We start from the raw sequence: 17037 nt of genomic DNA on the forward strand, positions 1-17037 counted from the left end.
CATCTCCTCCTCACTCACGTAGTATAAAAATAGAGTGAAATTCAGGAGGAATGATTGCATATTTTAGATATTATAGATAAGATCTGCACATGGAACTGGAACCAATGAATGATCTTCAAAAACCAACAAATGCATTGAGGGAATTCAAATTCCAAAAAATGTCCTTGAAGTGCTGTACATTGCAATCATTGCAATCCATATTACCGCTTTAACCGTCAACAAAAATGTCCCTTGAGCCATAATTTACCAGTCAATTGCTGTAAAATTCTCATTGACCATGTATATCACTTTGAGACTTGAAGTCGATTTCAGGAAGAACCAATCGGCATTTGAAAATGAACTCCAGGGAGATCACTGTGATGGCTCTACTGAGCATAAATCAAGTATATCTCTTACATTGCTATATTTTTATTGTCTCTGCAAATGGAAGATTTCCTGAAGAAAAGATACTCTTTCACAGTATTGCATAAAATCATGCTAATTATTTTATCATAATATCTGTCCCTTTATCACTACATAAACTCACATCAGAACAAATCTAGAAATCTGAATCCTGAATTGGGCTGTTGTGCAGGATATTTATCCTTGATTAAAATCAATCAATCAAACAACAGAAAGAAGAAACTGGATGGTCAGGCTTGTTAAAAGAAAAAAACTAACACAAGTGCATGTAAAGAAGAAATGAAGAGGCACATACAAAACTAATTAACCGGTTGAAAGTGATGCCTTTTTGGAAAGTGAACATTTATGGCACTATAACCTCCTCAGGAATAACTGGACATTAATTTGACTTCAATAAAATACATTATCCAAGGTTTCAAACATTGCTCACTATGGCAATACAAAAAGCCATACCCTGAAAATATGATTTAACAAGCAACCCATTTATCTACAACAAACAAAATATGTACAGGCATAATTACACAAATAACAACAAACTCTGTTTATCTATATATCTATCTATCTATCTATCTATCTATATATATATATATATATATATATATATATATATATATATATATATATATATATATGCAAAATGGCAATGTTTCTCAAAATTATACAAAACAACCACCAAACTAACACATTGTTGATTACTGTATTAACAAATACAGAAACCCTACAAAACATATTCTTGCTGAATCCATCGTCACATGCAATTCAAGATTATCATTTCCACTCCAACTGCACAAATATTTCAACAACACACACAGCCTTTTTGACAAAATAGTGCAGGGAAGGAACAAATTACTTTGGGGAAAAAAACCCAGAACAAATCAAAAAACCAGGAAAGGATTTATCGCAAAAGTATTAAAATAATTATTTGTCATTACAAATAATCTTTCACATTTTATACAATAAATTATTTGCAGTTAAATATATTTGATTTCATATCAATATAAGCCTTGAAGACAAACAAATGAAGCTTCTCATGACAATAACAAAAATAAAGATTTTCTGTCTTCTCCAAGACTAAGACTACATCTGTGTTGAACAGATTTTGTCATCTTTTTTCTTCTTAATAAACAAAGAGACTCGGTGGAAAGAAAGAGTATGTTGGTTAAAAACAGCATATATAACTGATGGCACATTAAAGGCAGGTGGAACATTACATTTTATTTTCAAAAAGCCTTATCAACTCTCAGCTGTCCTAGCTGGACACCGCCTCCATTGCTTGGGGCTATAATCCCGCATCCGTGAATGACTTAATATGCCATTAGGACTTGCCTGCAGAGTACTAGGCATGTGCAGTGGCGAGGGATGCCCTGCCCTTTCATTGGTGTCTACAGTGCAGAGCATGTCCCCATTGGAAGTCCGTACAGACATACAGCCACTTAAATGAAATGACATATTTCTTTAGCTGACACCACTGGGCAGGGTGATTAACATGACTTAGTATCCATTTAAACAGCTTGAGATTTATTTTAACAATACAGGTTAAGTAAAGGTACAACAGCAGTGCCCTACTTTGTGTTTGACTGTGCAACTTTTTGGTAACAAACTAACTACTATTTACTAGCCTAATTACTACATTGCACTGCTGCCAAGACTGAATCTAAAACCTTCCTGATTCCTGAGTCCCTTAACCCTTCAGGTTCTGCAAATGTATGTGGTTGCTGGGTTCTGCTGTATGATTACTGAGCAGATGTACATTAAACTGAACGACTAAATAAATAAAATAAATATTTGGACTGAAATGTGACAGCTTAACATAATAACAATTACTATATGTATTATACATCAGAACATATTCTTAACAGTTGGAGAGAAAAGCAACAATTTCATCATTTTACTACATATTTATATATGAAACAAACAAACATGCCAATGGCCAAAGTGCTTCATCTGCCCAGGTGAACCAAAATACAAACAGTTAAATTCAGCCATCCCAAACTCATTTTAATTGCAGGTATATTCATCATTACCTAAAATAATTAAATTCTACACCTTGAGATACATCTTGTCCCTTCCTGGTCATTTCATGACTTCATCCATCCCTGTTTCCACAATTCAAATCTGTACTACTCTTCGAAGCAACTTCATTCACCAAACTCATAAATTATAACTATTCCTGACTCATAGACCACCATCTCCATGTCAACAGAGAGGGAGCACAATAAACCAGAATTAAATCTAGACCGTTCCTATCACCATTTTTGTACATTTAATGAGATACAAAGGACATCATGTGGAACTCTGGCATTCTTTGTTCTTCTTTCAAATGCAGTAAAAAAAAATCCCAGATTTAAATGATAATGCAACACACACCTTCAAATAAAATAGTTAAAATAAACTTGTCACAATGGACATAGATATTGTTAGAGCAAAAGCAAAGAATACAAAATGAGTAACACTGTGGAATATGTAAGCAATATTCAAGTGTCACCAGTTCATGGCAGCTTGTCTGGCACTGTCACAGATCTGACTCCAAACATCCCACACTAAATAAGGTGACACACCTTTCTCATTTTGCTCCACAATCCCTTTCCTCTTCCCTACAAAGTGGACAGGGTGTTCCTCCAATTGACCACAGTATGTGAGCATACTGGACTGCAAGTCTGATGGTTGTCTGTAGTACAGGAGTCCCGCATGGAACAGTCCTGGCTCCCTTCCTCTTCACCCTTTACACTGCAGACTTCATGCACAACTCAGCTAACTGCCACCTGCAAAAGTTCTCTGACGACTCTGCAATCGTTGACCTAATTACGGATGGAGACAACAGGAAGCACAGAGAACTGACCCAGAACTTTGTGGACTGGGGCCAGCGGAACCACCTCCAGATCAATGCAGGGAAAACCGAAGAGATGGTGGTGGATTTCCGCAGGTGCAAACACTCCCCTCCTACACCAGTGAACATTGTTATCCACACCGCCTTTTCATATTTTTTTCCCATACAATCTGACAGGAATGAAGGCAGGCCATTCCTGCGATTACATGTTTTGATATGACACCATAAAGTGTAAATACAATTGCTGATGATGGCAAGCAACTCTTTGGGAGAATTAACTATTCGTATGATCTTGAAATTGAGAAAACCTACCAACACAAAAGAAATCCCAGACAGATGGCGAATCACTGTATTTACTCAGTATGGAGTCTAAAGCCATCTAAAATCAACTAAGTTCAAGTAGATAACATATCTGGCTTTAGCTGTATGAAAATGAACCAGTAACATTACTATGAGAACATAATTCTTCAATGCCACACATCAATCTGTTACATGTTGAACACGCATACTGCATATTTGACTATTAAGCATTAAGTTAAAATACACACAAAATATTCAGCTGTTAGACATTGAACTTTCATACTCATATCCACCTGTTACAAATGAAACGTACATGCCACACATAGAGCTGTTACATACTGCAAACACACTCTATATATTGACAACCTATCAGCTTCCATGCAAACACAGTGAAGCTCACGTTAGGCTGCTTGCTTACACACACACACACACATGGACTCAAAGAAATCCATCCGTACAGTCCTCTCCCCTTCAGATGCACACAAGCTTTAGTGCGAAAGCACCTGTTGAACTACCATTTTTACGTTTCGATAGGAAATTTTCATTTTAGGTTAAGTTATTTGTTTGATTTTGCCATGTCCAGTCTGATCATCTGTGTAGAGCTTTTGCATGTTCTGTGAGATGTGGCCTCACATGACTCTCAAGCCACAATTCATCTGCAGCATTTAAGAGCTTCCTGACTGTCACACTGTGATTCCAGAAAAGAATCACTCAGCGCACTGTATCTGCAAGACCTCTTAATGGACTCCTGCCCCTGTAAGGTAAACACAGGCAGGCAAAAAGACAGAAATCATAACAAGCTGGGTGATGGTGCAGGAGGGATAATCAACAGGGGTGGTGTAGAACACACCAGTGACAGATAAAATGGTGTTTGTTATTTTTCCCCCTATGAAAATTGGTTGATATGAAAGGCACGTTAGGCTTGAAACTCCAGTCTCTTGGGTCAAGCCTTCCTTTCAACATGGTGTAATCACAGAGACTCTGATTCGTTGCCAAAACTTACTCTCACAAAATTTAAAACTTGAATATCAAGATTAAGGAGAAGACCAAGATGTCCAGGATGCAGATCAGGATTCCAATCAAACTCTTTGACTTCACTTCAAACAGAGACTGAGCCTCAACCACACCCTGTTCATTTTACACTGCCTCAACTCCATCTGTATAAATAAAGTGACCACCTAAACTGCCAAATCTTCTAAACATCAATAACATCAAATATAATTCACAAATAAATCCATCTGTAGGTTATTGGAGGAGGCTCTAGCATAATTCTACTCTGTCAATCAGAGAGGAATGTGTTTGTTAGAAAAAGATAAGATGTCTTCCAGCAAAGCTTTGGTTTCAAAAAAAACATTAAGATCCACATGATCTTTGTGACCAGAAAAAAGAACAGTCTAAACAATAAGCATTAACATCTCCTTGTATTCCCCGAAAACAACAAGGAAAAAACACAACATAAGCTCTATATACGTATGGTTTATACTTCGTTTTGTATTTTAGAAATGAATTAGATCTACAGATCTGTGGAATGCAGTGGGAGGGGAGCACCAGGCTGGGGCATCTAGCCCAGAAATGTCAGTACCAGGGTGACCCTTTCTGGTGCACCTGTGTCATGCTAGCCATCCAGGCGTGAGCTCCCAAGCCCTGCCTCAGGTACTGCTCATTGCTGGCACAGGAGGGCGGCACCATTCGCTGCTGCAGGTGATCCAGTGCTGCCTGTCAGTATACCCATGGTAATTTCCCAGAAGAGGAGGTGTTCACACAAGTGAGTGAGGAGTGCTGGAACAGAACACTCAGGTCTAGGCAATGTTCCGTCAGGGCATTGAAGGGCCTGGACCAGACTTCATGTGACTCACCCTGCTGTCGGGTCGTGAGGTGGGGTTGGTGATGGGGGGGATCAGGGGTCAGACATCGTAAACCTTTTCCTGCAGGTAGGTGAAGAGGGATTCCAGGAACTTGGTGGAGCTCCACATTTGTTTCAGCATCTGACACTCTTTCTCGTTCACCTCCTCCAGCAGTGACTTCAGGAAGCTGCGGACCAGGTATTTGGACTCTTCCAGAACCTTAAGGACAAAAAACCACACCAGGCTCAGCACACTGTGACACAAAACATGCATTTTGTCTGCTGCTGCAAATGATGCCACATTTCACAATTTTGCCTCAGGAATAGGTAAATATACATAGACCCAGAGGCCTTGCTCTTAACCTGCCTCATTGCACTTGTTCTGTTCTGTGGGATATAAGCAATCTAAAAAAAACGTTTGCTCAACGTTGAGGCCCTAAGAAATATGCTTTGCTTGCACATTAAAGGGATGGCTGAATGATAAACTACAACAATAACTCCATTCATTAAATGTCTTTCAAATGAGGATATACAGGCTCAAAAACAGGCTGCTCTGTTATATCTTGTCATCACTATCAGGCTGCTACTGAGTTACCACAACTATTTTAAAAAGTATCTTAGGTTTGGGTGTACAACTGACCATTAATGAATATGTAATGGATAGCTGTATCCCTTTTGGTGCTCTTGTCCCTGTAATGAAATTCTTTGTCTGATGCTTGATGTACAGATGTGGAATGCAACCCTACCACAGCGCTGCAGCTGGCCATTTCCTTCACACGGAGCAGTACTTCCTGGCTGAAGGTGGTTGGCCAGAAGACCTGGGACACTAATCCCCGACAGCAGGCTTCCTGTGCTGTCAGCTTCCTCCCGCAGAGAAGCATCTCGTTAGCCTGTCACAGAGTGCCACGGAGAGGAGTTACGTATACTGTGGTGCACATAGCCTCCTCCCCCTCATTTCAACCTCCTGTATCAGCAGTGTTCCTCAAAAAGGCACCTGAAAACCACACTCACCTAAATAAATGGTGTACCCCTCCTCCCTATTTCTTAGGCTAATGAGCTTCAGTGGCATTTTACAATACTTTGAATCACTGAAACCCCATGAGCACTTTGATACTGGTTTACTCCTTTGAGAGCACAGCTGTGAAGTGCTCCACAAGTATAAAAGCCTACAGCCAGATTTCATCACAGATGCAAATATATTATGGCCCTGAATCAACTGGACATGAAACCGTAGGCCAAAGGTTGAAACTTTACAGCTCAGTATGAGTTGACTTTCCCCTTAAACCAGCTCAGCTATGACTTGGGAGAGAAATGCAACAAACATTTGTAGAAATCACTTCAGGTTGAAAGTTTGGCAACCCTTAACATTATGAGTAGAGGCAGAATCACAGTGTTAATCCTGTTGTGCTACAGTTCCATACGTAATGATAGAGGACATAAAAGTGTGCTGAGGCTGAACTCTGTGGAGCCATTTTCCTGCCGGCGGGGCAGAGAGCCAGCAGCTGCTGAGATCTTGCATGGCATGTCACAAGCTGTGGTGTGATCAGTAATGTGGTGTAGTGGTAAGGTAGTGTGGAATAACAGTTAGGAGTAGGGGTCATAACTGAAAGTTTCTTGGTTTGATTCCCTGCTGGAGCACTGCTGTCATACCGTTGGGCAAGGTACCTACCCCACAATTGCCTCAGTAAATATCCAGCTGTATAAATGGATAACATTATAAAAAAGTGTAACCTATGTAAGTCACTCTAGATAAGAGCGTCTGTTAAATGCCAATAATGTAATGTAATGAATCCATGGATCCATCCTGCCTTTTGTCAACAGTTCAGGCTGGAGGTAATGGTGTGGGGAACATTTTCCTGGCATGCATTAGGCACCTTAATCCCAATTGAGCATCGTTTAAATGCCACAGCCTACCTGAGTATTGTTGCTGACCATGTGCATCCCTTTATGACCACGGTCTACCCATTTTCTAATGGCTACTTCCAGCAGGATAACACGCCATGCCACAAAGCACATGTCATTTCAAACTGGTTCCAGGAACATGACAATGAGTTCAGTGTACTCCAGTGGCCTCCACAGTCACCAGATCTCAATCCAATAGAGTACCTTTAGGATGTGGTGGAACGGGACATTTTTTTTTTCCAATTTTCTCCCCAATTTGAAATGGCCAATTCCCTGAAATGTGGAATGTCCAATGTTTGCACAACCCCCACTGTAAATCCAGGAGAGCGTGGACAAGCACGTGCCCTCCTCCCAGACACATGATATCAGCTGCTGCTTCTTTTCGCACTGCAGTCCACAAGCTAAGCTAGCACAGAGATGGAGGAAGACAATTCGCATGCAGCTTTGGCACGTGGACCACAGGCGCCCGATCAACCAGCAGGAGTCGCTGTTGCTAATGGGACCGAAGCCCCTGCCGACTGTCGGCTAGTGACATGGTCGGGTTCGAACCCGGGCTGTAGTGCTCAGTCTACACTCAGAACGAGTGCTTTTACCAACTGAACCACCGGGAGCCCTGGTGGAACGGGACATTAGCAGCATGAATGTGCAGACAAATACTATCAGCATGGAGCATCAGCATCAGCTAAGGAATGTTTCCAGCACCTTGTTGAATCCATGCCATGAAGAATTCAGGCCGTTCTGGAGGCAAAGGGGGGGTCCTACCCAGTATTCGAGGGGTGTACCTAATAAAGTGGTCACTGGGTGTACAGTGTAATGTGATCAGGCCAGGATGTGGGGACTCACCAGGGCCACGCCCAGTATCTGAGGGAAGGTGTAGGAGGAGCAGCCGGTGGGGGTGAGACGGATGGTGGCGGACGGCGTCTGGAACCAGGCCTTCTCACTGGCCCACACAATGTCACAAAGAGGAAGGATGGAGGCTCCCAGCCCCAGAGCTGGCCCATTAATTGCCACCACGATGGGCTTCTTGAAATGAATGAATGCCTTCACAAAGTCCCTGCCATTGCAGACAGACAGTGAAAAAAAACCTTTATTCTGCTGCGTGCACGTCACTCACCTAAAACACGCTGTCATGCCATTCTCATGGCAATCCTGCCACAAAGAAGGGCTTTGTTGCCATTTAAGGATGACAACATATTGGTTTATGTGTATGAAACTACCTGGTATCCACATGCCTGCATGGTTATTTGCCGTCACCTTATTAGTAAATGTTTCATAACATCTCCCTGGTGTTACCTGGTGGACAGCAAAGGGACACCAGTGTGACAGCAGCAGCACTGCTAAGTAATGTATCCTATAAAACTCAGTGTGGAAATGCCATAGTTGGTGATAAATGATTAACAAAGCTGAGGTAACTATGGCTAAGTGCAGTGCCCTGTTCTTTCTCCCCCTCTGCAGTTACAGCACTAGACACTGCCTTAAGACTACAACCTAGCCGGATGACCACCGTTTCATTTTAATCATTTTCAAGTAGTACAATTTCAAAATACCCATGAAAATTTACAATTAGTGACACATAATTACAGATAGTTTTCTACTTTTTCTGGCAAAGACTAGATGTGGCCGTTGTTCGACTTGAGCTGTAATACTGTGACAGTTTTCATCCATCATCAGCATCCATTTGCTGAAGTGATTCAGGAGTGGGGCTTTCAGGTGTAGCTGTTTTTGCTGGAAACCGTCAAAGTTGCAGGGAGATATCCCGGTCTACACTTTCATGCATTGCTAAACAACATGTTTCTGTTGGGTTTTGAGTCATGGAAAATTCCCACGCATTATCCATTGCAACCTCTCTGTCAGCATTGTAGATCTTTTGGATTCTGGATATAAGACCCTTTCAAGTCCCATACAAGACAGTTTTACACAATTTACACACAAACTGAATACAAATACAAAGCTGGTTTACATCATATAGTGTGTTTTAGAGACAGAGGAGGCTGGTGCAGGGCTCCCAGCTGAATAAGGAACCACAGAAAGACCAGGGTCGCTGTAGCTGCCATGGGGCCATGACCCCTTCATATGGTCATTATTTTCATCTCAACAAGTCATTTAAAATACTGTGCATACACATGTTGATCACACTTACATTTCTCAAAGGGCACTGTCCACAACCTATAATTCTGAAACATCCCTTTTTTTCGCCACTTATTTTTCCTAAAATCTGGTGCGCATTTAAATTGTGTGCTTATTATCTTCTTATACTGTACTTGCAATAACATAATGAAGAAGAATGGCCAAGCTACTCCATCTGTAGACCCCAGCCAAGCATTTATTTATTTGCAAAAAAAGCATAATGCAAACATCATGCATCACTCAAGTAGAAATGACTACAGAGGTCTAAAATTTGTATGCATCAAATTTTTTGCTTAAATAATTTAAGTGAAAATGAGCAAACAGTAGAGGGGTTGGGGGAGGGTAAGTTGGTGTCATTGTGATACAGATTCCCTTAGTAACTGATCCACCTCTGTGGAATTTTGGCCAATGAGAGAGGGGCTGCCATGCCCAATTACAGTCCATGTGTGACGGTGTCCATATGATCTCCTGTGCCCCCTCTCTTTTTTCAGCTGCATATCAAGGAAACAACAGCCTATCTATACAGGCTGTGCTCCAGCACTAACTTAATCAGCACAGTAGCGCAACCACAATGCAGTGGAAAGAACCTGTTATTTTACTTCCTGGTTGCCTTGCTCCAATGAGTGCCATTGACTCATGACAGCTTAAAAATGATATAAGTTACTTTGCCACATTATACCATTGTACTTAAAGTGGGTCTTTTGGGGGATATGCATAAATTCTGGTGCAACAGGCTGTGGGGGTGTTGTGTGAGGACCAAAGATCCTTTTTTCTAACCTGTTTTGGTTAAGGGGTCAATTTTTATCATTTGTGTCAATAAACCATTTGATGTTTTTTGGAAACAAAGAGCACTGTGAAGATCCACCATAAATCATATTTACCCAGATTAGTTCCTTGTTCCATTTGAAAGGCTGGCTTGCTTTCACACAGAAAGCCACCTAGACACATTGGCCTAAATTAAATCTGAACTGCACTGTATTTCTTTGCTTAATTTTGACTTCAGAATTAAAAGAGGATACTGCTTTGTTACTCCCTCAAAATTACAAGTTTGGCAGCTGTTGAAATTAAAGAACCATGTTACTCAAGAGACAAGAAAATGCCTCACACTTCCCTTTGTGATTGGAAAAGGAGGGGTCCGTGGCACCGCAGAGAGAGTATGCAGTGTGCTGCATGAACAAGTCCCCCGGGGCCAGCCGGTGGTCGACTTCCTCACCGTATGGCCTCAGCGATCCTGCTGCTCTCTTTGCGGCGGTCAGTGGACAGGCGGCCAATGAGGTAGGAGGGGTCCACCCCGCTGCAGAAAACACTGCCCACGGCGCTCAGGAGCAGAAGCTTGCTGTCATCTGCTGCTGCGATGCCCAGGGCTCGGCTCACCTCCTTCATTATCTGCACAAGGATGACCAGAAGGAGTGAACAACTATGACCTGCTCAACAGCCACATCCTGTGTATAAGGATTTATTAATCTGTGCACTTATCAATGTATATGTTGCTTAACATACCATTGTGTGTTTCTTTGAATAATCTGCAATAGCATTACTATTTTATGCAAACTGCCAGGTACAAGGTGCATGGCCTTTTTCAAAGTTGATCTACAATTACTTGACACACTTTCCCTCTGTTAGTTTTTTATCAGACCCCTTGGTATCCTTGAAGGTCTGTGCAAGGTGAACTCACACTTATAATTACATCTTCTGAGTTAGCTTCGGCTAACATGTTAGCTGGGAAGAGGTCAAGGTCCTTTTCTGCTTGTGACCAGGCCCGTAACCAGCTATGAGATCACCGAGGTCCCACCTCGGTTATTTATTTAGAGCTAAAAATAAAATATGAAGCTAGATACAACTGCATAAAAAATCAGTGGTTGAGAACTTCTCCTCCGAGACGAGTGCATGCTTAATTCAGTTTATAATTGTTATTTAGTGTCTGCTGTGTGTGAGAGTTGTGAGAGAGGGCGTGAGCGCAACCCCTTGCATCATCAGCACTTCCACTGACAGCAGCAATTGGAATTTATGCATGTTGGTAGCAGCAGGTGGCTTGTGTGTGAACTGGCAGCCTACCATTTGGTAAGACAAAGTAATGATCATTATGCCATTATCTGTAAGAAACATTCAAAACAGTAACCTGGTACAGCATCTGGAGTAAAGGTAATTGTATGAAACATGTTAACTATGCGTACTCTGGCCATGATAAAGGCTAGGCAATTGTTTGTATATTAGTAGGCTAGCTAATGTTTCACACAATGCCATTGATTAAAAATCAGCTTATGTAGGCGACGCTGTTACTGCAAAAAAAGTGACCTAGCAGGTAGTCACGGCCTACACGTGTCCGACTGATGTAGTTTTACAATCATCCACTCGACTTTGTTGTAAAGTTGGAAAAATACAAACAACTTGTGGTAGGAAAAATTATGTTATCCTAACAATACTGTGTATTAGCTTGAGCTCACTACCAAAAGGTTGTATTAAGTTCACCATGCTTACTTAAGGTTATTGCAGGACAGGTGTAATAGACCCAGGAAGCCTGGATGACTGCCAATCTAAATTTTGGGAGAGTGCCACCTATTTTAAAAAAATATAGCTTGCCTTGGCGTGAAAATATTGGAAGAAAAACCAAGAAAAATTAAGAACGATTAAGAGAAATAAATAAATAATTGTGTAAAAGCGTAATTAAACCAAAAAGAGAAAAAGAGGGTGGACCATGAGAGTGGGAGCTGGCAGGTGAGCTCAGCAATGGGAAGGGTTAGGAAAAAGGTATAAAAGAAGGGGAATTTGGGGTGCTTTTTCAGACCTGGGTCTCAAGAGAGGGTGTGACTGCTTTGCTCCATGTGGACCAGCCCGGTTACTGTATGTGATTTCTGATCCATATACAATAAACCTGCTTGCATCAGACTTTGAGGTATAATTTATATTAATTTTTGGAGGTTGTTATTTCTGTATTTGATACAGCACACTGAAGGCACAAGAACGGAAAGGATCCTCCGGCCTGACCGGTAGAGGTGGGGAGTGGTGAGGTCACCACAAACTTTTATTCCACATGTGTCACAAGCAGGTCAAATCCACTGAATTTTCTTTGCTGGATAATATAAAACGAAACATGAAATGACACCGTATGAAAACCGTGTGACTCCACAGCTAGTCTAGCCTCTAGTGATGTGCAGTTTGTGAACGCACAAATCTTTTTGAAGGAATCTTTGAGGTGAACTGAGATTCGTTCCTTCCTCTTTGCAACATGCATGCTGATTAGTAGTGATGTGCAGTTTGTGAACGAATGAATCCTTTTGAACTAATCTTTGCGGTGAACTGAATGTACTGAATCCCTATTCTAAAAGATTCATTCCTTCCTCTTTGCAAACATGCGCGCTGATTAGCTGGCATAGCAGCTATAACTCTCCCTCCAGTGGATATTAGATATGCCAGGGGTGGCCAACCCTCTCCTGAGGAGCCACATGTCCGGCATGTTTTAGATCTCTCCCTGCTCCAACACAACTGATTCAAATGATCAACTCGTTATGAACTCCTGAAGCTGCTGAATAACAAACTGATCGTTTGAATCAGCTGTGTTGGAGCAGGGAGAGATCTAAAACATGCTGGACACGTGGCTCTCCAGGAGAGGGTTGGTCACCCCTGAGATATGCGGTCTGTCCACGAAGCAGGCTATCACAAAACTGTATCAGCAGTACATTCATGACAACAACTAGCCAATGGTTGAAATGCTAAAACTCACAAAGCACCTCCCACTGGCCATCTTGGCACAACTGACACCTACTGACCTGATGAACTGTTGATAAGTTCCTCAGTTCACCTGTTCGTTCGGACTCCAAAGATTCACTGACTATGAAGACCTGGTGACTAGGCTACGTGTTGCCAGAATTGCTAGTTCTCAGTATAGCAGGCTTGGGCTACATACGCCATTGAATGTGACAATGCAAAAGGAATCAGAGAGCTTCTGTGACATTATTATAGGAATTAAAAACAATATTAAATATTATGTTGCTCATCTACCTGCAATATTATTTTATATTTATATTTTTAGCAGTAGCATATTTTAGGTGTGCACAATTTATTGCAGTTCTTGTTTATCACAACTGCAATTTTACATAGGCTACTGTAACAGAGTTAAAAATAACCTATATACACAGGGTGAATTCTTCCAAAATTATAGTATTCATCCTAGATCACTGATTCTCAATCCGGCTCCTGTGAGAATCAGTGATCTAGGCCGCCGCTCCACATGGTTACCATCTTTCCCTGCTCTACCTACCTGACCGAACTCATCATTGGCACTTTTGATTAGCCGAACACACCTGATTTAATAAAGAGTATGTTAATTATTTCAATCAGGTGTGTTTGGAGCAAGGATAGACTGAAGACATGCAGGACAGGGGGGCTCCGGGAGTAGGATTGAGAAACACTGCTAGATAAAACATGGGGCTCTGCGGCTGCAATAGTATTTTATTTTTTTTCTTTGCATTTCTGTATTTTTGAACGTGTGGCCTTTCCGTACTCCAGTCAGAACTTTTCTCTGCTGGAGGTAAAACGTCGTAGGGAGAGCTTCGTTAATAATCTTGTATTTTAATGATATATTCTGTCTAATCACACACTGATGAATGAATACATTTCTTTGTTGTATTAATGCATAATCTTGACAAGTAGCGCTACAGAGCAATGTGTATACATTTTTGGCGGTAACCACGTTGTATCAACTGCGCTGTGGATAAAACACTTTCACTTTATTGACTTTTTTATGTTTATACTCTGTAGATTTGGATGTGCAGCCGCGATTACCAGATACTCATTAAGTACATGTTTGTTTGTGAATGCAGGTACGTAGTTCATGCAAACTGTAAAGGTTAAAGAATTTATGTTTGTTAATATTGGAAAACTTAAGAATTCCTCTCAGTGCAATACAAACGCTACGATCACGAGTGTATAATGCCAGCTCTGTAAGTCATTTTCTTTTGAATATTTTGTAAGTTTTCTTTAAGATATGTCATATAAGCTATGCATTCTCTATGCTGTGGTTGAGAATAGCATACAAAGATAATGTAACACGTGAGTCAGGACTTTTCTCTGCTGGAGATGGCAGTAAGGGTCGTCACACTACGATGTATTTAATGTTGACATCACATTTCCTTTTAACGTGAATAAAGTCCTTATTAATAAATACTTACAAATCAACATAGTAGGCTACAAAACAAAACAGAAATGTGATGCATAAGCCTATGCATCACATTTGTAGTGTACTATGTCTACATTAACAACAAATAAAAATATGACATCACTGACTAGGCCTAGAAAGTATATTAAAATGTCTGGGCTGGGTTAGTTCAAAACTTGTAAAACGAACTTAATCGCTTTGGATATAAACGTGGCTCTTTTTTTCTCAGCGCTTTTTTTTAGTTTTAGAAAATGACATGTATTTAGGCTATTATACGCGTTAAAATGTGGGGATCTATTACCTTTCTAAAGACGAAGTATACTTTGCGGCTGTATGATTGTTTGAATAGCATGGTGCAGTTTCATGTAATGACTATTACGATTTAATTATTATTAATTTCACTGACATTTGGTTTCACACGTGCTGTTTTGCCGCAGAGCAGGCTAATAATGGACATGATATTTGGAACAACAGAGAGTAACTTTTAAAATGCAATACAACTATTTACAGATTCGTGTATGCCGCCCAACCGGATATGGAAATGAACAAATCAGTGAGTCAAAGATTCGAATCATTTTATTGAACTGAACGAAAGGAACCGAATCACTAAAAAGAATCGTTTTGAACACCACTAATGTGGATGCGCGTGGCTAGTCAACAAGGTAAGCTTTCGTATTTCCGCTACCAATCAAATAAAAGTATTGACATGGCCAATCGTCGCTGTGTTTTACCCGTTTTTACCTGCTTACGGGCACAGGATTGGATGTATAAACATAACAATGAAGAAAACAGAATAGCAGTAGAAGAAAACCAAATGAGGTTTTATTTGAAACTATGAAATTCTAAATTAGAAGTACATTTTCGCAAAAAAAACGGGACAATTCGTGTCTAGGGGAAAGATTATAAATTTTCCGGGACAGTCGCTGAAAAAAAGGGACAATCGCGGCAAAACCGGGACACGTGGCAACCCTAGCATGATTTATCCGTGCATAACTCATACGCTGTTTGGTTCACTCAAACAGCAAGTAGGCCTATAACATGGAAAAAAGGAATACCACGTTATGTTTTACTGAAATATTTAATCACACCCAGAAACAAAGGATTTCAGTATTTTAATAACCCACACGTTAAAATTCTCATAGTTTTCACTGTCACGTTATACTTTCTAACGTTAAATCGCATGCATTTGTTGCATTTGTGTAACATTTTATGTGAAAAGCGGTGGGTTTAGAATGAATGTTGCTTTGTTACGTCACTTATAAAATAGGCGTTCTAGTCACACTAGTTTGACCATCAAACTAACAAATACAGAGTACACAAACTGTGGGCAAGGTGTGCCCTTTTGCCTATGGGCACAAGCGTTAGGTTTTGTGCCCATCTTTCACATGCCATGGGGGGGGAGCGCGCCCATGTGCTTCACGCACCATGGCGTCCCTCACGCATTCTTTTGCCATACTTCTCCCATCCCAGGGTGCCCCACTCACCAGTGCTTCACCCATCTCTGGGGTCCCTCACACACCGTGCTTCACCCATCTCTGGGGTCCTTCACACTGGGGTCAACCTAACCTGGGGGTCCCTCATACAGCTCACACACCGGGCACGCCTCCGATGGCCTCGCAGCCAGCCATCCCACTTCTGACACCATTTGTAGCGAAGGGCGAGAGCAGTCACCCCGCCCAGCCTTGAACCCGGGTCTACAGGGTACCAACCATGCGACTTTGACCGTGACGCCAAAGAGCCAGGCTTCAAGGCCGGGCGGGGTGACTGCTCTCGCCCTTCGCTACAAATGGTGTCAGAAGTGGGATGGCTTGCCCCGAGGCCATCGGAGGCGTGCCCGGTGTGTGAGCCGTATGAGGGACCCCCAGGTTCAGTTGACCCCGGTGTGTGAAGGACCCCAGAGATGGGTGAAGCACGGTGTGAGGGACCCCAGAGATGGGTGAAGCACTGGTGAGTGGGGCACCCTGGGATGGGAGAAATACGGCAAGAGAATGCGTGAGGGACGCCATGGTGCGTGAAGCGCATGGGCGCGCTTCCCGAAGGGGAGGGCAGTGTGACGGAGTGCCGTCACTACGGTTGAGTATGCGCTCTGACTGCCATACCAACGAGCCTGGCTCTTTGGCGTCGCGGTCAAAGTTGCATGTTTGGTACCCCGTAGACCCGGGTTCAAGGCCGGGCGGGGTGACTGCTCTCGCCCTTCGCTACAGTCCTACTAATTGCACATCATATAGGCCTATTACACTGCTTAATATGGATGCTAAGCTTATTGCTAAGGTCATGGCTAGAAGATTGGAATCGGTGCTTCCAACTGTGATCAACCCAGATCAGAATGGTTTTGTGAAAAATCGCCAAGCCTTCCATAACATTAGAAGGGTGTTGAACTTGATACATGCGAGAGAGGGCACCCCTGATACAGCCATTCTGTCATTAGATGCTGAAAAAGCATTTGACAGGGTGGGGTGGAGCTATTTATTTGATGTGCTT

General features: G+C 41.8%; 1 protein-coding gene across 1 annotated transcript in view; it reads right to left on the reverse strand.

Annotated features, from left to right (window-relative positions):
• Window positions 1–5065: 5065 nt before the first annotated feature.
• The window catches only part of LOC118788100 (chromodomain Y-like protein 2), a 125154-nt gene continuing 113182 nt past the window's right edge, over window positions 5066–17037 (reverse strand). Inside the window, exons 4-7 of the mRNA XM_036543971.1 lie at window positions 10615–10787; window positions 8118–8328; window positions 6119–6262; window positions 5066–5592 (exon numbers count right to left, since the gene is read on the reverse strand). Of these exons, the coding sequence (XP_036399864.1) occupies window positions 5434–5592; window positions 6119–6262; window positions 8118–8328; window positions 10615–10787 (687 nt within the window). The 3' untranslated portion in view covers window positions 5066–5433. The remainder of the gene's footprint in view (window positions 5593–6118; window positions 6263–8117; window positions 8329–10614; window positions 10788–17037) is intronic.

Source organism: Megalops cyprinoides, chromosome 13 (genome assembly GCF_013368585.1).
Source record: "Megalops cyprinoides isolate fMegCyp1 chromosome 13, fMegCyp1.pri, whole genome shotgun sequence".
NCBI lineage: Eukaryota > Metazoa > Chordata > Actinopteri > Elopiformes > Megalopidae > Megalops > Megalops cyprinoides.